Raw genomic sequence first — 20,709 nt, forward strand, 5'->3', positions numbered from 1 at the left:
TCTTTTCTCGCACTTCGTTTAAATTCTTTGAAAGAAATCTCGAGCTCTGGAATCCACCTCCACCTCCAATCGTCCCTGGATCTCGGCCTCCACTGTCCCACCTGCCCCCAGGCGCAGCCAGAGAAGGAAGGGGGTGGCCGGAGGGGAGGGGCGGGGATGTCACAAGCACCTGTCACCTGGCAGGCCCCGGCCTCACTTCCTCACCCCCGGCCCCACCCACCCTGCCGCAGGAGAGGACCGACCAGGCGCCCGCCCCCTCGCACGCCCCGACACTGGCAGGCCAGTCCCTCCCGCCCCAGCCTCCTGCCGCCGTCCAATGGCCGAGGGGCAGGGCAAGCTGAGCAAGCCGCGGCAGCCCAGCCGGGTCTCCGCCCTGTTCCCGGTTCCCGAGCCGGGCCCCGGCGGCCTTTAAATGCCGCCCTAGGCCGACACGGCGCGGCCCTCGCCACCTTTTTCCTCGGGCGGCGGCAGCGGCACCCCGAGGAAGAAAGCAGCTTAGACTCTGCAGCTCCGTCCCGGCCGCGGCGGCTGCCTCCGACCTTGGGGCCCGCGCCGCCTCCCCCGCCTCTCCCTACTCCTCCTCCTCCCCCTCCCCCGGGCCCCGCTGGCCCGGTCGGAGCCGGGCCCCCGGGCGTGCGCGCGCGCGTACCCGCGCGTGTGTGCGCGCCCCAGCCAGCCTCGGACCCGCGCCTCCGCCCGGCGCAGGACCGCCCCGGGATCCCCGCCCGCGCTTCGCGTCCCACGTCCCCCGCCGCCCGGCCGCCAGCCGCGCACCCCGCTGCGCCGCGCGAGAAGATGGCGGGGTCGGTGGCCGACAGCGATGCAGTGGTGGTGAGTGCGGGCCAGGCGCCCCCTTCCCGCGGCCCGCACGGCCCCGCCGCTGGCTCCCGCCTGGCGGAGGCCCAGCCCCGCGCCCCCGGCGGGAGAAGGCGCCCCAGTACCTGGTTAGAGGGAGCCGGCTATGCGCGACCGGGGTCGGGGGAGGGCTGGAGGGGTGCTCCGTGGGAGGACCGCTGGCTGAGTGGAGGTGTTGGGGGCGGCCTGCGCGTGGGGGTGAGCTACAGCCCACTCCGCGCCGTGCAGCCACCGGCCAGGTGTGAGTGTGCGCGTGTGTGAGTGTGTCCGGCGCGCGCGCCCCGTGTCCGCTCCCCCCTCCACGACATCCCGGGGATTCCCCCTTGGAAATGGGTCCTAGCCGGGGGCTCGCGGGAGAAGTTGAGCCGGGCTGCTGCACTCCAGCCACGTCCTGGAGGACAGGCCTTGGCGACAGGTTCTAGAGGCGTTTGCGGTTGGAGAGGAGCCTGCCTTCCTCCGGAGCGGGGCTCTGGTTCTCCAGTGGGCCTCGACCTTCATTTTGATCCAGATCTGAAGGGTCTGGGGAGCATCAGAGGCTTAGCTACCTGATAGAAAGGACGGGTTTGGTTCCGGGGTTTTCTGCGGGTATTCGGTGTACTGAGCCTATGTTGTGGGGAGGGTTGCTGGATTCCTCCAGATTTGTATAGGTTCTTCCCCGCTCCCGCTAACACCCACCTCCGAAAGCCTTTGGAAAGCCAATCTGTGTGCTTCTATTTTTAGAAACTAGATGATGGGCATTTAAACAACTCCTTGGGCTCTCCAGTTCAAGCCGACGTGTACTTCCCACGACTGGTAAATGATTTTGTTCCCTCTTCGGTGTCTGCCTGTACCCTCTTGTTTCTAATTGCATTTTCAAATGGGTCAAGTCCTAAGGAACTGAGGGCTTGGCTCTTCCCTAACAGGCTGTGAACTTTGCTTCTGCTCTCATCCTCTACAGATCGTGCCATTTTGTGGGCACATTAAAGGTGGCATGAGACCAGGCAAGAAGGTGTTAGTGATGGGCATTGTAGACCTCAACCCAGAAAGGTAAGGCAGATTCCTTGTCTCCTATGATGCTGTCAAAAATCTTGGCTTTCTCTGCCCACCCAAGCCAAATGAAAAATACAGAGACAGAGTTTGGAGAAAATAAAAGGGTGGCTTTAATCCTCAGCCAGAGGAGGGGACAGCAGGCTAGAGCCTCAAGAAGTGTGTGCCCCTCCCATGAGGAATTGGGGGGGGGTGATTATATAGATGAGGGGGTCAGTGATGAGGAACAAAGGTGTGAAGGTCTTGTATTCTTCTTCCTTTTGGATCATTTCAAAAACAAGTCATAGACTAGCCATCAGGTAGCCCAATAGTTGGGTGCATTGTCTTGCATGAATTGTACTGTGGCCTCCTTTCTGTAATGCAAAAAGAAAGGAAAAGAACTGTGAGGGGCCGTCTGCAAAGAGAGTGCTGTAAAGGTGAGCCCCAGACAGAATGTGATCGGCATACCAGGTTAGTCTTGATTACCTACTACAGATCAAGAACAGTTAAAGTGAAAAAAAGAGCTCAGAAAAGGGCAAGAGAAAAAACAAAACAACTTTTTCCTCTTTTTTCACTACAACACTTACACCTATCCAGCAGTTACGAGGTCCTGCTCACTCTTGTTGTGGCTTTCTGCTGCTCTTCCAACCCCTGTGGCCAGTGTTACTCGTTGCAAGTGCCAAGAAAGTACTATGTTCCCATGAAAAGAATGTGTATGAATTTCAGCAGCCATTTCTCTAGACAGCTATTTATATCAGAGATTATAAATATAGACCCACATCATTTTCTCTTTGACCCTTAGGGAGGCCAAAGGACTTTTTTTTTTTTTTTTTAATGTTTTTCAAACACAGTGCTTGGAGTAAGAACTATCAATATAAATGAGAACCAAACTACAAGATACTGTTTCCCTTAGTCAGTTTCCCCTGGCTGTTTTTGAGTCTTCTGAAATGGGTTGAAACACAGATGTGTGGGTAGTTTGGGGTATCTGAAACGTCCACAGTTAGTTACTTTAATCTCTATCAAAGTTTTCTCCAGGGCCCCCTCCTGTGGGTAACAAAATAAACTAGTTTGATTGTAATCCTACTTATCCATGGTCTATCACACCCCAACCCCTGCCCTGTGGAGAGTGGTGGCCCGCTAAAAGCTGACAAATCCAGAGAGGAAGAAGGAAATGGGAGCCTGGGTCTTTGTTAAGTGTTATTTTGCTCAACTGTGAATAAATGAGATGATTTTCTTTTCAGCTTTGCAATCAGCTTGACCTGTGGTGATTCAGAAGATCCTCCTGCCGACGTGGCAATTGAACTCAAAGCAGTGTTCACAGACCGACAGCTACTCAGAAATTCTTGTATATCTGGGGAAAGGGGTGAAGAACAGTCAGCGATCCCTTACTTCCCATTCATCCCAGACCAGCCATTCAGGGTGAGTACCTCGAGTGCTTCAGCTCCAGCCATTGGCAGGTTGGTGATATTCTCATCTGAGATGTGCCAAGAGTGCTTTAAGCGGCCAGAACTTTTGCATGTCCAGGAAATTTGTCACCTGATGGTGAAAAAAAGGAAAACGATCAAAAGAGCTCTGTTTGCTGATATGAATTAACAGTCAGCAGTAGCTCTTGGTTCTGTTTAGCCAATACATGTAAATAAGCCCATATTTACATGTCTAGATTGTTAAGAATAAATACTTCTCTGTGTAGTATTCAATATAGTACTAGGCATTTAATAGATAATTGTCCTAAGCTAACTATTTAATAAATATTAATAAATACCTAGAATTTCTTTATTTTTTTCAACCTTTAAGTAGTATCAGACCATATCAGTTATACCTTTTTTAAGACTAGAGCGATTATTATTTTATTTTCTCTTGTTCCCTTTGCTAATGAGGACTAGCAGTGCCGTTGCTCCCCTGGGCCTCCCTGGTGGCTCAGATGGTAAAGACTCTGCCTGCAGTGCAGAAGATCCAGGTTCCCTAGGTGGGGAAGATCCTCTGGAGGAGGGCATGGCAACCCACTCCAGTATTCTTGCCTGGAGAATTCCATGGACAGAGGAACCTGGCAGGCTACAGTCCATAGCGTCATAAAGAGTCAGACATGACTGAGTGACTAATACTGGGTTAAGCGGCCTCAGTCTACTTCATTGTCACAGGCTGTGTGGCTGATAGATTCCTTCCCTTGGGCTGGAATGAGTATAGATTTGCTCCCCACTATCTGTCAGGCAGTAAGCACAGCCCAAATTTCCATTCCCATCAAATAGCACGAGCCACACCTTCCTCTATGAAGGACAATGCCAAGTAAAAGATGCAAGTCAGTAATGTGTTAGAAAAGAATTTACTGACCTGTCGGACCTGGTGATGAAGTATCTGCGTTATACTTTGTTGTGCTTAGTCGCTTCAGTTGTGTCTGATTCTTTCCAACCCTACAGACTGTAGCCCAGCAGGCTCCTCTGTCCATGGATTCTCCAGGCAAGAATACTAGAGTGGATTGCCATGCTTTCCTCCAGGGGATCTTCCCCACCCAGGGATCAAATCCGTGTCTTTTACATCTCCTGCATGGGCAGATGAGTTCTGTACTGCTAAGCTACAGGGGAGGCCCTATACTTCGTTAACATGCATCATAATAATGACAACTTGGTTAAGAGCTTCCTGTTTCATATATACCTAACAAACCAGAGCTACCCTTAACCTGTTGCTCCTCATCTAGAAATGTACAAGGGCCTTATGAATAAGTCATAATTTTTCTTCCCATCTTACAGTCTTGGGGGGAAAGAAGAATCTATGACATTCACATCAGTGATAGAAGAGAGACTAATTGCCCTTCTAGCATAGCCTGGGGAAGGTACCCCTACCCTTCTCTAGAATGATAATGACCCTGAGGCTCCCCTGAACTGTGACAGTTTCTTAATGGTGACTCTTAATGCAGAGCTCATGAGTGTGAGAAACCAAAGCTTCTGCCAAGTCGAATAACGCTCCCCAACAACAAAACTGAGATGGAATCAGCCCTTCTTGGTGACATAATTTTAGTAATAATATGCATTAAATGTGACTGTCACATATGGAGTCTCTCCTTACATGATGAATACAAATGCTTTTAATAAATACATAGTGCAAAACCAGTGATTAAACTCTGTGGTGACTTCCTTAAGTTAGAAAAAAGAGGGAGAAAAAGCTTTTACCATAGGGAATCAGTATTTTTGTTTGGCTTAACAAAGCCTTGTTAATTACACATCCTTGGTCCAATGGTAATTACTGTGTATCCTTCTCTGCTTAGTGTTTATCTTGTTTGAGTGTCCAAACTGTTATTACGTGCTCCTAATGGGTACCTGCTCTGCCTTGTGAGGGGCTTCTCTGAAGGTGGGATAGAATTGTTCAGGGGATGAGGATGGAGGCATTAAGTACCATATAGATGAATCTATACCACTTTATATCACTTTCTGGCATGCAATGAGAAGGGAGAAATAGTAAGGCAATTTTACATCGTTCAAGGACGTTGAATAGTGTAGAGCAATGCCTCCCAAAGTGTGTCCCTCATTCCAGCAACACCAGCATCATCTTGGAACTTGGTGGAAAAGCACATTCTTAGACCTTACCCTTGACCTACTAAATGGAAAATTTGAGGGGGGTGGAGCCCAACAGTCTGTTCTATAGCCTTCAGTCTGATTCCAGTGCACTCTAGAGTTTGAGAACTACTGAGGATGTTGCCTTTCTCTAAAATGAGGTATTTGTTCATTTTTCCCAGCAGAGTTCATTGAAATTATGAACTGAGGGTTTTATTTTGTTTTTTTTTTCCAGGTGGAAATCCTTTGTGAGCACCCACGTTTTAGAGTGTTTGTGGATGGACACCAACTTTTTGATTTTTACCACCGCATTCAAACGTTATCTGCAATCGACACCATAAAGATCAATGGAGACCTCCAGATCACTAAGCTTGGCTGATGTTTAAACCATGTCTGTTTCAAAGAGCATCAGGTGCCACAACTGCCTGACTGTTGATCTGGAAGAAGTGTCCTGGCAAGGTCTAAAGACTTAAAAAGAAAACAAAAAGGCAGACTTCACTGTCTCTTCTTTCTGTGCAGTTTAAACCCAAAATGACTTCAACGGTGGTTTGCCCTTAGGAAGCTATCGGAACTAAGACACCGAGCCATTATTCCCAGAACAAAGTAATACATTTATGCTGGATTTTATTCAGACTAAACTGAGATGGATTTGTGACGATTTGTGATTTGGTAATAAGTTATTCATCTTTTCACAGCAAGGTGATATTTGGAACAAAAGTGCTAAAGACTTAAAACAACAACAACAAAGACGGTACACAGAAATCAACTCATTTCTGCACTGAAGTGGAATTGTGTAGCACAACCAACATTTTAGTCAGGGTATTTAACATAGAATGTAGGTTGTTCAAGGTTTTTTTGTGTGTTTTTTTTTTCTTTTTGCACAGCATAATGTTAACTCAGATTTTTTAAGCTTTCTTGTAGTTATTTATTTCTACTCAGTGTATATGTTAGAGATGATTAATGTCTCAAGAACAGCTTGTTATGAACTTTTGAATGTACAATTATCTTAGGTCTGAGTGGGGAAATTACCTATTACAGTCATGAGAAGGGTGAGTTTCTACCTTAAAGAGTTGAGTCTTATCCTCCTACCCCTAAACTTAGGATCTCTTGATATAAATTGCTGTAAGTGCTTTTGGGAAAACTTTGCAACAGTTCAGCAAGACTGCTTTTCAAGTTATTGATGATTATGTAAAACTCTACTTACATTGCTTTTTCTCCATACTGTGAAATTAGCACAGTATTGGCTTCCTTAAGACTAATTAACTACTTTTCACTGGATCTACATAATAGCTCATCAAGTTGTTATGAAGCTAGTCGAAAACACATTAAGAGGTGATTGCATCGATAGTTTTAAAAATGGACTATTATATACATTTTTAAAGGTATAGTGTGAAAATGATTTGGGAATGCAATGGAAAGCAGAAGCAAATGGCCCCAAATAACTTACTTGGAAATAATTTATATCAACTTAAGCTGTTAGCTCATTGTATCACTTTTGTTATGCGACCCTCACCAATCCCTAAGCAATGCCTTTGCAGCTTCAGAGTAGAAGATGCTTCCTACTGTGTGGGCTCTGCTAAGATAGTATGATAAAAAAAAGATCCAACCTAGGAAATGATCCAGTTAGTTTATCTGAAAAGTTAACTCCCGAGACTCTAGGTCTTTGAGTCCAGCCAATAGTGTGAACGCTCCAATGAAGCTCTGGGAGTTTCCCTGTACTTGTGGAACTGATTAGACAGCAGGGAGTCTCCAGGAAAAGCCTGCAGTGATGCACACGTCACTGCAAGGCAAGGGATGGTTGGAGTCCTGGGTGCTGGATTTCATAAACTGCATTGGCCTTGGAGAGAAGGACCCTTGGCATTGCTCTGGTCAGCTAGGTTAGGGGGGTAAGGGGGTGCTGGGGTGGGGGTGTATTTATATATAATTTCGGTTTTATTTGTACAGCGTCTTGTTATGACACGTCCTTGTCCTGCTTTGCTTTTGAGTTTTTTTACACAACATGCAGAGGCACTGAAGTGGCCAGATCATTTTCACGTGTCAAGAATGTAGACAGTGTTTCAGTACCAAAGTTTAAGAAAAAGCAAACTAAAATCGTGAATTATTTTATAGGTGATATATTTAGATTCTCCTCAGCTTTGAAACTGTTTAGCACAGTTCCATTGTGTTACGTAAGAAGATGCTTTACCCAACAAGACTGGCTGAGCATTGAAAGGCTTTATGTCCCAGCTGACTTAACCAGCCATATTCAGCCAGGAGGGCTGTGCTCCAGCTCCGGGTATCTTGAAGCCCGTGACTAACCTTGTGCAGCCACTAGATTTTGTCAGGTGTTTGTAGAGAGACCTAGAGGGCACCCTGAAATATATTGGTAGGGGTTTTGTTCTCGTTGTGGTAGAAGACCCCACACACACACACAACAGGAGGTTTTTCTTTGAGTGGGCATCCATTCCCGCTCACTGCATAATTCAGCAGAAACTAGAGGAGTTGGGCGTGTAACTGTTGGAACTGACCCTGTTCTCTCTACCTATTAGCTAACTGGTTAGCAGCCAAGCCCTTAGGCAGCTTAGTGTAAAGATACACTGTTAACCCTTCACTGTTCTGTGGGGTCAGTGAGAACCTCTTGGTTAAGCTTATTGAAATTTATCTGAATGATGTGATAGTTTGATTCAGGTATAATTAAGTTAGCAGGGGGCTAGTCCAGCTGTATTAATCATTAGCTGGAAACTGGAAACTGTTCATATCTTCTCATCAGCATGTGAGGTCTAAGGTGGGAATTCAGGATGAAAAGTGCAATTTTAAGCTTCACAGGAAAGCATTTGGGTGTGTAAGGTGTTATTTCTGACCAGAGCCCTAATTCTGCAATATGACCAAAACCAAGGAACATAAATAACAATCAGGCTCTGGGGGAATAATAAGCAGGCTTTAGACAATCTGTTCATTTCTGCATCAAAATTGGAGTGAATGTATGTATCTATTTAAAAGTTAATAGAAGTGACTTCTACTTTCTGGGCTATCCCAGAATTGTCTTAATTTTTTAAAAAATTTGAAACCCCATTTCAAATCATGCCAACCTTAGTTCAAAACCTCCAAAGGGATCATTCTTAGAATTGTTGAAGATTTGTTAAAATGGCAAATCCTTTCATTTGTATTAAAAAGAAAATATCCAAAAAGAGGGAGGGAGCCCTTTTGCCTTGAGAGAAACACCCTTGGCATTTTCCAGCTACATTATTAATGTAGAAATAATGTTCCTATGATGACATTTTCAAAGAAACACTTTCTTATTTACTGCGTGGTGTAAAATGTTGCTAAATGTGTTTTAGCGTTATGATGTCACTGCTGAAAGTTATTTGCACTATAATAAAGGAATTTTCTACAAAATGGTTTCCAATTTATAAGGTGCTAAATTTGGTACCAGGTGTGATGTACTTGGGCTTCCCAGGTAGCTCAATGGTAAAGAATCCTCCTGCCAATGCAGGAGACACAGGAGACTCAGATTCAATCCCTGGGTTGGGAAGATCCCCTGGAAAAGGAATTGGCAACCTACTCCAGTATTGTTGCTTGAAAAATCCCATGGGCAGAGGAGCCTGGCAGGCTACAGTCCATGGGGTTGCAGAGAGGTGGACGGGACTAAGCACACAGGACGTGATGTACTTAGCGTGGACCATCTGGTAGCACAACGCTCCCGCCCTCACACACTCACTCCAAGACCACTTGTTTATGTGTTGCCCACATTAAGGAACTGATCAAGGGAAAGTGTCTGAGGGGGCCTCAGAGACCTAATGAGTTGTGTGTGTAATGGGTTATTTTAAAATTCAATTTGCATATGGTAAATTCACATTTTTCTTGATGTGCAGTTTTATGAATTTTAATACATGAATGGATTCACATAACAATCACCTCAAACAGGATACAGAATTGTTCCATCACCCCCAAAGCCACCTTGTGCTACCACTTTATGGTTAAATGTGACCCCCACTCCCAGGCCTAATCAGGCAACAACTGACCCATTCCACCTGCCTATAGTTTTGCCTTTTCCTGAATGTCATATAAAGAGAATCATGTAATCCTTTAGGATTGGTTTCTTGCATAATGCATTTGAGGTTCATATTGTGTGTACTAAGGTTTTCCTTTTTATTGCTGAGTAGTATTCTGTTGTGTGGATGGACCAGGTTCTTGATTCATTCACCTGTTAAGGATGTAGTGGGTTCTTAATAAATTATTAATATAATCTTATTAGCACAGTGTATATACAAAAGCCTAACAGAAGCAGAAGATATTAAGAAGAGGTAGCAAGAATACACAGAAGAACTATAAAAAAAGATCTTCACAACCCAGATAATCACGATGGTGTGATCACTGACCTAGAGCCAGACATCCTGGAATTTGAAGTCAAGTGGGCTTTAGAAAGCATCACTACGAACAAAGCTAGTGGAGGTGATGGAATTCCGGTTGAGCTATTTCAAATCTTGAAAGATGATGCTGTGAAAGTGCTGCACTCAATATGCCAGCAAATTTTGAAAACTCAGCAGTGGCCACCGGACTGGAAAAGGTCAGTTTTCATTCCAATCCCAAAGAAAGGCAATGCCAAAGAATGCTCAAACTACTGCACAATTGCACTCATCTCACATGCTAGTAAAGTAATGCTCAAAATTCTCCAAGCCAGGCTTCAGCAATACGTGAACCGTGAACTTCCTGATGTTCAAGCTGGTTTTAGAAAAGACAGAGGAACCAGAGATCAAATTGCCAACATCTGCTGGATCATGGAAAAAGCAAGAGAGTTCCAGAAAAACATCTACTTCTGCATTATTGACTATGCCAAAGCCTTTGACTGTGTGGATACAATAAACTGTGGAAAATTCTGAAAGAGATAGGAATGCCAGACCACCTGACCTGCCTCTTGAGAAATCTGTATGCAGGTCAGGAAGCAACAGTTAGAACTGGACATGGAACAACAGACTGGTTCCAAATAGGAAAAGGAATACGTCAAGGCTGTATATTATCACCCTGCTTATTTAACTTATATGCAGAGTACATCATGAGAAACGCTGGGCTGGAAGAAACACAAGCTGGAATCAAGATTGCTGGGAGAAATATCAATAACCTCAGATATGCAGATGACACCACCCTTATGGCAGAAAGTGAAGAGGAACTCAAAAGCCTCTTGATGAAAGTGAAAGAAGAGAATGAAAATGTTGGCTTAAAGTTCAACATTCAGAAAACTAAGATCATGGCATCCGGTCGCATCACTTCTTGGGAAATAGGTGGGGAAACAGTGGAAACAGTGTCAGACTTGATTTTTGGGGCTCCAAAATCACTGCAAATGGTGACTGCAGCCATGAAATTAAAAGACGCTTACTCTTTGGAAGGAAAGTTATGACCAACCTAGATAGCATATTCAAAAGCAGAGACATTGCCAACAAAGGTTCGTCTAGTCAAGGCTATGGTTTTTCCTGTGGTCATGTATGGATGTGAGAGTTGGACTGTGAAGAAGGCTGAGCACCAAAGAATTGATGCTTTTGAACTGTGGTGCTGGAGAAGACTCTTGAGAGTCCCTTGGACTGCAAGGAAATCCAACCAATCCATTCTGAAGGAGATCAGCCCTGGGATTTCTTTGGAGGGAGTGATGCTAAAGCTGAAACTCCAGTACTTTGGCCACCTCATGCGAAGAGTTGACTTATTGGAAAAGACTGATGCTGGGAGGGATTAGGGGCAGGAGGAGAAGGGGACGACAGAGGATGAGATTGCTGGATGGCATCACTGACTCGATGGACGTCTGAGTGAACTCCGGGAGTTGGTGATGGACAGGGAGGCCTGGCGTGCTGCGATTCATGGCATCGCAAAGAGTTGGACACGACTGAGTGACTGAACTGAACTGATATACAAAAGCAAGATTGTGTATACAATCTTTCCTGTGGTTTGAATGATTAAGAAGGAAACTTGATCCCATAGCTATTATGACTACAAATAAAACTGGCTTATAGAAGTTTGCCTAGCTTTAGTTATGGGTGGTTTAGGAAAGATAATTTACTCAATATGCTGGATTTAGGGTACCTACTTATACCTTAGTTGGTTTTACTAATTCCTTCCTTTATTATTATTATTATTTTTTTTTTTTTAAGGAAGCAAAGCTGTGAGGCTGGTCTTTGTCAGTTTTTGCAGTAGGCAGGGAAGGGCTTCCTAGTTGTCGCTAGTGGTAAAGAACCAGCCTGCCTATATAAAAAGACTTTGAGCTTGATCCCTAGGTTGGGAAGATCCCTTGGAAGAGGGCATGGCAACCCACTCCAGTATTCTTGGCAGGAAAATTCCATGGACAGATGAGCCTGGCAGGCTACAGTCCATGAGGTCGCAAAAAGTCGGACACGACTGAAGCGACTTGTCATGCACACACATAGGCAGGGAAAGCCCTGTCAAAGTGGGAACAATTTGCTGAGGCTGCTGGGCAGAGATGGGAGAGCTTCCTCTGCCCCCGTGGGATACAACGGTATCCTTGTTCTATGACAGCATTTTGAATTAGACAGTCTAGAAGATATTTATCGGAGAAGGCAATGGCACCCCACTCCAGTACTTTTGCCTAGAAAATCCCATGGATGGAGGAGCCTGGTAGGCTGCAGTCTATGGGGTCGCTAGAGTCGGACACGACTGAGTGACTTCAGTTTCACTTTTCGCTTTCATGCATTGGAGAAGGAAATGGCAACCCACTCCAGTGTTCTTGCCTGGAGAATCCCAGGGACAGGGGAGCCTGGTGGGCTGCCGTCTATGGGGTCGCAGAGTCGGACACGACTGATGCGACTTAGCAGCAGTAGCAATAGCAGAAGATATTTATAGCTGGAGTGATCTCTGAGTGCCACAGACACTTAAGGACCTTTATTCATTCAGCAGGTATTTATTGAGCTCTGTCAATTGCTGTTCTACATACTTGGACACATCAATGAATAAAACAGACCCTGGTGCTTTTAAACTTCAGTATGCTGAAGAATCACCCAAGAAGCCTCCTTAGGGAGTGAAAGTCCATTCTCACCCTGGGAAATTATGTTTCAATGGGTCTGGAGTAGGTCTCAGGAGTTTGTATTTTTAAAAAACATCCTTGATGGTGTCAGTGGTCCCAGGTCCCAAATTAAGCCACTCTGCCTTTGGGACTTCCATAAACATTCACTGAATCAAGCTGCTGAGTTGTGCCAAGCTGTGGGATTCTGATCTGTGGGTATCCTTCTGTGAAAACTTCAACACTGGGTTATCCTGCTCTGCCAAAAAACCACTGCGCAACTTTAATTGTAACTTTACAACTATGTCTTCCCCACCACCACCACCCGCCCCTCCGCAAGTTTAACATTCCTCACTCCCACCCCTCCCTCACTATAAACACTGCAGGGAAAGGAAGTGTCTTTCAACCGAGTTGGGTAAGAACCCTCCTTATTGGGGTCGCTGTAGGACCTCACTAGAACCCTCAGTGTGTGTTAGTCGCTCAGTCGTGTCAGACTCATTGTGACTCCATGGAGCCCGCCAGGCTCCTCTGTCCATGGAATTTTCCAGGCAAGAATAGTGGAGTGGTTAGCCATTCCCTTCTGCAGGGGATCTTCCAGACCCAGGGATCAAACCTGGGTCTCCTGCATTGCAGGCAGACTCTTTAATATCTGAGCCACCAAAGGACCCTGACACCTGTTTTAAGTAGCAGGTGCTCTGAGAAAGATTAAGGTTCCACGGGAAGCTTACCTCATTTCTTGGTAAACATTTCAATTAATTATTCATTTGCAGAATTGCCAGGGTGGGGCCCAATTTTTCTACAACGTAAATATACCAGGTGGCTTGTAACTTGTAAAGAGGGTAGAGGGCAAGTGGTAATGGCCCAGCTGAGCTCTTCACAGCATTTTGGAAATAAATTTCAAGTCTCCCTTTCACAAAAAGCAGCTGAGTTTGTACCCAGTAATGCATGCCTAACTTGTTTCCTGATCACTGTGTTAATTTCACAATGATTTTTTTTTTTTAAGTCTCTTGCAAAAGGCAAAGAACTGCTTTGGAAAGCATATATTTCATCATGAATTTACATAGGTATAAACAAGGTGCCGAAACACTACTCAACCTAGAGAGAGAAGGGGAAGAAATAGCCACTGACGCTTTCTCTTGCTTTGATACACCCTTCCATCTCCCAGGGAAAGATGGTGACGAGGTGAGCAAACACAGAAGGGAAGCAGGCTTTGTTGTCTGAGAGGACAACACAGACAGTTTTAAATAATAGGCTCTGGCAGTGGCAAGCCAGCCACAGACCTTGGGGATGATGGGTCTTCCAAGCTTTCATGAGTAAGAACAATAAGAAACGTTTGCCATTGACTCCAGCATCTCCCTTTCTGTCAGTATTCTGTCATTAATTCTGAAAAGACAGATGCAAATAATCAAAGCTTACCTGAACAGTTAGTCTGGAACGGGAAGAAGAGAAGCAGTGAGGCTGTGATGAGGGTGAGAATGAAGAGCCATCTGGACCTCAGGGATATATTGTGTGTGTTCAGACGGGCACTTTAAATCTCCAGTCTTAATTTGCCTCCCATGGGCAATGGAAATAATGACACTTGTGGCAGTGTGTTTTGAGAGCCAGCAGTGACAGCGGTGTAAGCATTTCTTACAGCTGATAAGGCCAGAGTTAAAATAATCATGATACCAATTTCTGTAATAATCCTGCATGATTTTGTAAGAAACAGTACTAAAAGTGTTAATCCTTGAAACTGTGTCTAATCCATTGGAACATGCTTTTCATATCATTTCATTGAAGCCTGTTTTATTTAAAATCTAGCCAAAATTAGCAGTGTATTAGGCAATGTATAGAATGAGGTTTGTAAAATGTACTCTGGGTTTTTTTTTTTTTTTTTACTTTGAATTATTACAGCTGTTCCAACATTAGAAAGCATGGGTTTTTCTTAATGCAATAAAAATCACCTTTAGTTCAGCATAAAATTATTTTAATGCTGTGAAAGGTGATCAAGGAAGAAATATACAACATAATAAGATATGACAAATAATTTTTTTAAATGAGAGTCTTCCTAGAGTCCTGTGGTCTGTTATTCTAAGAGTCTAATTAACCATTCATTCATCCCTCATTAAAAAAAAAAAACACACATATGTACGGACACAAGATCACAGTCTCTTTGTTTGAGGAAGTTAGAAATAGATGCTGTTTTTCTTGGAAAGGCTTTGATTAACATCAAATATTGAAATTACCTCATAGTTTGAGGTTTTTAAGGCAACTAACATTATCTTTGCTTTTACAAATGTAAATCCCTGACTTGGGAATCCCCTTGCAATCCTCAACTTCAAAATTAAGTAAATGATTTTAAAAATTCAGCTTGCTAAGTTGAAAGGGCAAATCCTGGCCTTTTCATATAGTTGGTGCTCTTACAGCTTATGTGTAGAGTTAGTTCATATCCTGAGAGAATCACTCATAACTGATGAAGCTACGTAGAAACAGAGCACTTTTTAATGAAGGCACCGTGTTAGACAGTGTGGGTTATAAAAACATAAAAGACCTATGCCCTTGAAGATCTATGCCATCTGCCCTTGAAGAATTTATGATCTTATTAAAAGACAGGTCAGGTACCTATGAAATAAAACACAAGGATGACTGTCAATATATAGAGCCAGACTGAATGGGCAGAGAAGTGCATATGACAAGAGTTCCCAGGAACACAACCTGTCCACTGGGGTGACCCAGGAGGGCATCTGGGTCTAAAGGACCTTGGCTGGGCTTCCAATGGCCTGAAGGCCCCTTCTTCTCTGTGCAACACCCAAACACCCCAGTATACAGACCAACTTCAGGTTTGATCTGAGGGGCAAGTGTTGTGTTTTCTGGGACTCAGAGTTGTAGTTGAGATTCTGGCCTCCCAAAGGAGGAGTTCAAGGAGAAACCTGGTATTCTTTAATTACAAAACACATGAGTCTCTGGTGGAGAGCAGACCCTTTCTCTAATGATGCCCCCAGCAAAGAAAGGATGGCCCGGACTTCCCTGGTAGCCCAGGGGTTCAAACTCCACACTCCCATTGCAGAGGGCATGGGTTCCATCCCTGGTCGGGGAACTAAGATCCCATATGCCCCACAGCAATACCAAAAAAAGAAAAAGAAAATGACGTCCTCATGGAATGTGTGTGGGGAAATTATATTGTAAATGTATTTCATGTATTCAACTTCACCTCCACACATTCGGCACCAAAACACAAAACAAAACAAAAAACACCGCATAGAGAAAAAGAACCCTTGACCACTTTGGGCAATTCCACCTGTCCTCCCGTTGGAGGAGCAGAGGGCCTGAGAATGCACGTGTGATTCAGGTGCTTCTGTCTCCTGTGTCTCTCACAGTTGAGCTCTCTGGCTCCCTGGAGTGTCACACCAGGGTGCAGAGAGATCTTTGATCTTCCTCATGCTTGCTCCTAACTGCAAATCACAGCTTTCTGGTGCTCAGCCAAAGAAACAAAGATCTGCTCTATCACTGGATGAAAAATTGTGGTCTTGAATTTACTGAGAGCTCATCTCCCAAGTGACCCCTTCCTAAGGGACTTTTCAAGGGAAAATTTGACATGAAGCTATTTTTGCCTTATATGCTGACTTTTGCGCCTAACCCATGTGTGAGACAGACTTCTGTTTATCTTGAATGAATAGTTTTCTTGTGTACACATAATGGCCAGCTCTTTGATAGCAGAATCCATTTTTTGAGTTCTGGCTCTAGACGCAAGGCTGTTCAATAAAACTGTGGTGTTGGGGAGGTTCTATCTTTCTATCTACTAATATAATTTACACAGTCCAATATGGTGGCCACTAGCCACAAGGGTCTATTAAGCACTTCACATGTGACTGATGCCACTGAGGAACTAAATTTTAAATTTTATTGAATTTTCATTAACAACTTTTTGTATGTGTCCTTGTGTATATATGTGTGACACATGGGCTTAGTTGTTCCACGGCATGTGGGATCTTAGTTCTCCAGACCAGAGATTGAACCCACATCCCCTGCATTGCAAGGCGGATTCTTAATCACTGGACCACCAGGGAAGTCCCTCATTAACCTGACTTTAAATAGCCAAATGTTGCTCATGGCTACCATGTTGGACACTGCAGGTCTAGAACATCAGACTCTGCTGGGCTTCTGTCTGGTCTCAGTCCTCATATGCATATGACAGGTAGCAGAAGTTCCTATTTGAACCTAAGCCATGTTCACTCTCAAATTCAGGAAAATCTAGACATTTTCTGAAGACTAGTGGAGAAGTGGAGGCCTTTTCATAGAAGAGACCAAGACACCCACGGGAAAGAACTTATCCCAGGGGAAACAAAAAAAGGGTCCACAAGGTGGTTTGTTTCAGGAAGATAGGCAAGCTTCAGAAGAAAGTGGCAACTATGTGGTCAGATCTGCATTGTCACTCACACTGTCCCAGGCCCAGCACAATGGAGCCATTCCTGAATCTAGGAACAAGGGGCTACAACCCACGCCCTGCTCCCTGTAAGCCGTGCTCCCCTGTAAGCCCCACTCCCCGGAGCATTGAAGGACAAGGAAGTGGCGGTGCAGGAAGCATGCAGCAACATTTCTGAGCTGCTCTAGAGTGCCAGGCATGGTGCCAGGTGCCGCCAGGGCTGACATCTGCTGCAGCACCTGCCTGGGCCCTGCCTTCAGCAACCTCTGCACAGTTGTCAGCAGGGCACCGATGCCACTGATGAGCATTAAGAGCACAGCCCCCATAGCACGGGGCATTGCCATGATGATCTGAAGCTTTTTTTTATGGTTAACACCACTGCGTTTATGTATTTGTTTAACGTTGCTGTAAGTGGCTGGTCTCATGTGAACAGTCTGAGGTTCACCGGAAGCCATTCTTGAAAGCAGGCATATTCTCCTCTGTCCTCCTTGTCATATCCTCAAAAACAAGAGATTATACTGGCCAAGAATGGCCAGTGGGAGAAAGAGCATTTTACCACACTTTACATGAGAAACAAAGGAATAAAAATCCTCACTAGATATTTTTTTCTCCCCAAGTCCCTCTTTAGCTTCTAGCCTTCTCCAACCCTGTCCTTGGTTGCTTCTTCAGATCAGATCAGTCGCTCAATCGTGTCCGACTCTTTGCGACCCCATGAATCGCAGCATGCCAGGCCTCCCTGTCCATTACCAACTCCCGGAGTTCACTGAGACTCACATCCATCGAGTCAGTGATGCCATCCAGCCATCTCATCCTCTGTCGTCCCCTTCTCCTCCTGCCCCCAATCCCTCCCAGCATCAGAGTCTTTTCCAATGAGTCAACTCTTCGCATGAGGTGGCCAAAGTAAATCTCCCTAATTCCTTTCCTAATGCAGAGCTATTTGACCTGTACCAGCTTTCCTAGGGGGCTTTTTAAAGCACTTACCTAGCAAAAAGGTCACTCTCTCCATAGGGGAGATTCATTCCCTAAGAAAAATAAGAATTCTCCATCATTTTGATTTCTAGTTTCTTTAATACCCTGTGTCATTTCCAGAAGAACTCAAGGCAGCCAAAAATGAGGCCATTAAGAGGAAAATGCCAGAACCTTCTGGTTCTATCTTCCTCAGGTTTAATGTCTCATCAACTTTCCCAACAACTTAATTTTGAAGAAGGTGTCTCCTCTCTCTCAATGTTCTTTGACCTGTTTGTCTGTTTGCTTAATGTTCATCTCTCCTGCTAAATGCTCATTTCCATCAGGGCAGGTACCCTACTGATCACGTTCACTACTGCACCCTAAGCATGTGGTGTGGGGCTTGTCACAATAAATAATGAATGGATGTCTGTCAGATGAATGAATGGTCAACAAATGCAGTATTGGTTATCCATTGCTGGGCAACAAATTATCCCAAAATGTACCAGCTTACAACAACAATGATCATTTATTATCTCACACAGGAATCTAGGAACAGCTTTGCTGGGTAATTCTAACTCAGGGTCTCTCATGATGTGACAGTTACACTATCTTCCGGTGCTGCAGTCCTCTGAAGGCTTGACTGGTCCTCCATAAAGTGTACCTTCTTTGTATTTGGCAACAATTTTTTAGGGGACCAGCTTCTATCCACTCAGAGGTACCGTGCAAAGGAAAAAAGCACTAGGAAAGAGATTGGCATTCAAATCCTGCTGCTTACCAGCTCCATGATCTCTTTGTGTAAGTCTTGACAAGTCTGAACTCTTTTTTTGATCATTCCTCATTTTTCTCTTCTGTAATAGGGGTTTGCACGACTCTTCTTTGCAAGACAACTATAAGGCTTAAGCAAAAGGAGGTCCATAACGCACCAAGCATAGCACGGTGTGTAATAAGAGCTCGATAAGTGCTGGCTGTTAGAGTGACAACTCCCTCACCTGATCCTTTATGTTCTGGACCTCAGCTTAGCAGTTCTGATACCTCCTGGGTGGTAGAGTTGGCAAGGTTCTCACGTTGCCGATGAGAAAAACAAGTCCAGAGTGCTTAAGTGCTTGTCCACAGTGTGGCTTTGCTCCTCCCTGCTTGTCAGGATCCTGGGCAGTGCTCTCTGAGGAGACTCAGTGATCACCAGCTCAGCAAGGGTGATGAGTGGCCCGAGACATCGGTGTCCCACCTCAGCTCCTCCAGGCCATTCTTGAGGGGGAGCTGGGACTCTGGTTAACGTCTCGGCTGAGTCTTCAGGAGAGGTTCCTGTGCCTGACCCTCCTCCCCGCGCTGGGTCACAGGGATTAATTAGCGGCTGGTAAAACAGCAAGGACAGAACATCCTTATCCCAACAAGCCACCCGAGTGCCTCCAACAGCTACAGGCAGGTGGAAAACGACCACTTAGGCCTTAATGAGCTTGCTCAGCGGTAATTCTGGGGAGTCCTGAGAGCCTTAGCAGTCATCCAATCTTGTGGTTACTGTTGTTGTTTGGGTTTTCTAGGTTTATTTTGGTTTTTGTTTGTTATGGGGTTTGAGGGTAGGGGGGTGTTTGTTTGTTTGTTTAAGATTTTCCTCACTGAGCAGACTCCTGCTTTGATTACTCAGCCAGGCTGTCACATCCTACTTTGTGGGTAGATTTCCAGTCATTTGCAGATGTGAGATTATGAGACTGTGTTTGCATTTGCCTGCTTTCTAACTGCCTTCAGTTCACCTGAATAGCTTTCATCTTTAACCCAAAGAGCACGCACTTCTTTTTCAAATCCAATCTAGAACCTGTGACAACCCACTCAGGGCACTAGAGGAGAAAGGGGCCAGACTTTCTCTTTTCCAAAAAAAGTAACTCCCTGCTTAAGCAAAGAAAAAACATCAGACACTTTTTAGGTCGCAGGGTCAGATGGAGTGCCCTACACAGGTTTTGATGAACACCTCTGTATGTGAGACACCACCATGAAATTTACAGTTAGTTTGTGTTCACAGTGCAATAGGCTCAAAGTCCACTTCACCTCACCCATGACCTAAACAGAGGGGAAATTCCTACTTATGCATGAATTTGTACAAGCAGAGTGTCTGGACCAGGGGAGTACCACTGAGACAAGCAAGTTCTGGGTGGCTGGAGAAGGCAATGGCACCCCACTCCAGCACTCTTGCCTGGAAAATCCCTTGGATGGAGGAGCCTGGTAGGCTGTGGGATCGCTAAGAGTCAGACAGGACTGAGCGACTTCACTTTCACTTTTCACTTTCATGCGTTGGAGAAGGAAATGGCAACCCACTCCAGTGTTCTTGCCTGGAGAATCCCAGGGGCGGGGGAGCCTGGTGGCCTGACATCTATGGGGTCGCACAGAGTCGGACACCACTGAAGTGACCTAGCAGGACCAGCTTTTTTGCAGTGAGTGGTGGCCACCACAAAATCAGGCTCCAGAGCATCACTCACCCCCAATCCAGGGTGTGCTGTTCCCCCCAGGAGAGTTATACTCTGGAGGTGTGGCCCCGCCTCTAGAAGACACTTGGGAAGAATTCAAAGAAAATGTCTGGAAGGACAGCATATTGATCCTGCAGGAGTGGGACCTGGAAGGCTAGGTCTAAGATGAGAGAGGGAACTGACAGGAGGCATAGATCATTCAGTGATCTGATATTGCCATTCTTTAAAACTAAGGTCCAAGGAGATGAAGTCAACTGCTTAAAATCACAGTTTGCCACAGACCTGCCTCCTAGGCTAGGACGTATGGCAGGAGAAAAGCCAGGAGCAGGAGGAGGCAGCATTAGAAGTGGAGGTGAGATGGGAGTTTCTGAGGCTGCTTGAGAGGCACTGAAAGGCAGGGAGCTGTGTACTCCGCGTACTTCACGTGTTTTCCAGGGATTATCTCAGCTTAGCGAATAATGAAGGCAACTCTCTGAGAAATTGAATATTGCTTCAAGGGTAAGGAAAAAAAGATGCAGA

At 45.2% G+C, this 20,709-nt stretch overlaps 1 protein-coding gene across 1 annotated transcript; it reads left to right on the plus strand.

The window, feature by feature from the left end:
- The first annotated feature begins 217 nt into the window (after positions 1-217).
- Positions 218-8,785, plus strand: LGALSL (galectin like). The gene is made up of 5 exons (XM_061432789.1): positions 218-831; positions 1,576-1,647; positions 1,793-1,881; positions 3,102-3,279; positions 5,641-8,785. The coding sequence occupies exons 1-5, from the start codon at positions 796-798 to the stop codon at positions 5,782-5,784; spliced, it is 519 nt and encodes a 172-aa protein (XP_061288773.1). The 5' UTR covers positions 218-795; the 3' UTR covers positions 5,785-8,785.
- The last annotated feature ends 11,924 nt before the right edge of the window (positions 8,786-20,709 follow it).

This window comes from Bos javanicus, chromosome 11, assembly GCF_032452875.1.
Source record: "Bos javanicus breed banteng chromosome 11, ARS-OSU_banteng_1.0, whole genome shotgun sequence".
In the NCBI taxonomy this organism is placed as follows: domain Eukaryota; kingdom Metazoa; phylum Chordata; class Mammalia; order Artiodactyla; family Bovidae; genus Bos; species Bos javanicus.

What these genes read in the sequence shown, in the direction of transcription:
- LGALSL (XM_061432789.1), top strand. Translation starts at nt 796, where the DNA reads ATGGCGGGGTCGGTGGCCGACAGCGATGCAGTGGTG. An exon ending in GTAGACCTCAACCCAGAAAG is followed by an intron (nt 1,882 to 3,101) that starts GTAAGGCAGATT and finishes TTTTCTTTTCAG; the next exon opens with CTTTGCAATCAGCTTGACCT. An exon ending in TCCCAGACCAGCCATTCAGG is followed by an intron (nt 3,280 to 5,640) that starts GTGAGTACCTCG and finishes TTTTTTTTCCAG; the next exon opens with GTGGAAATCCTTTGTGAGCA.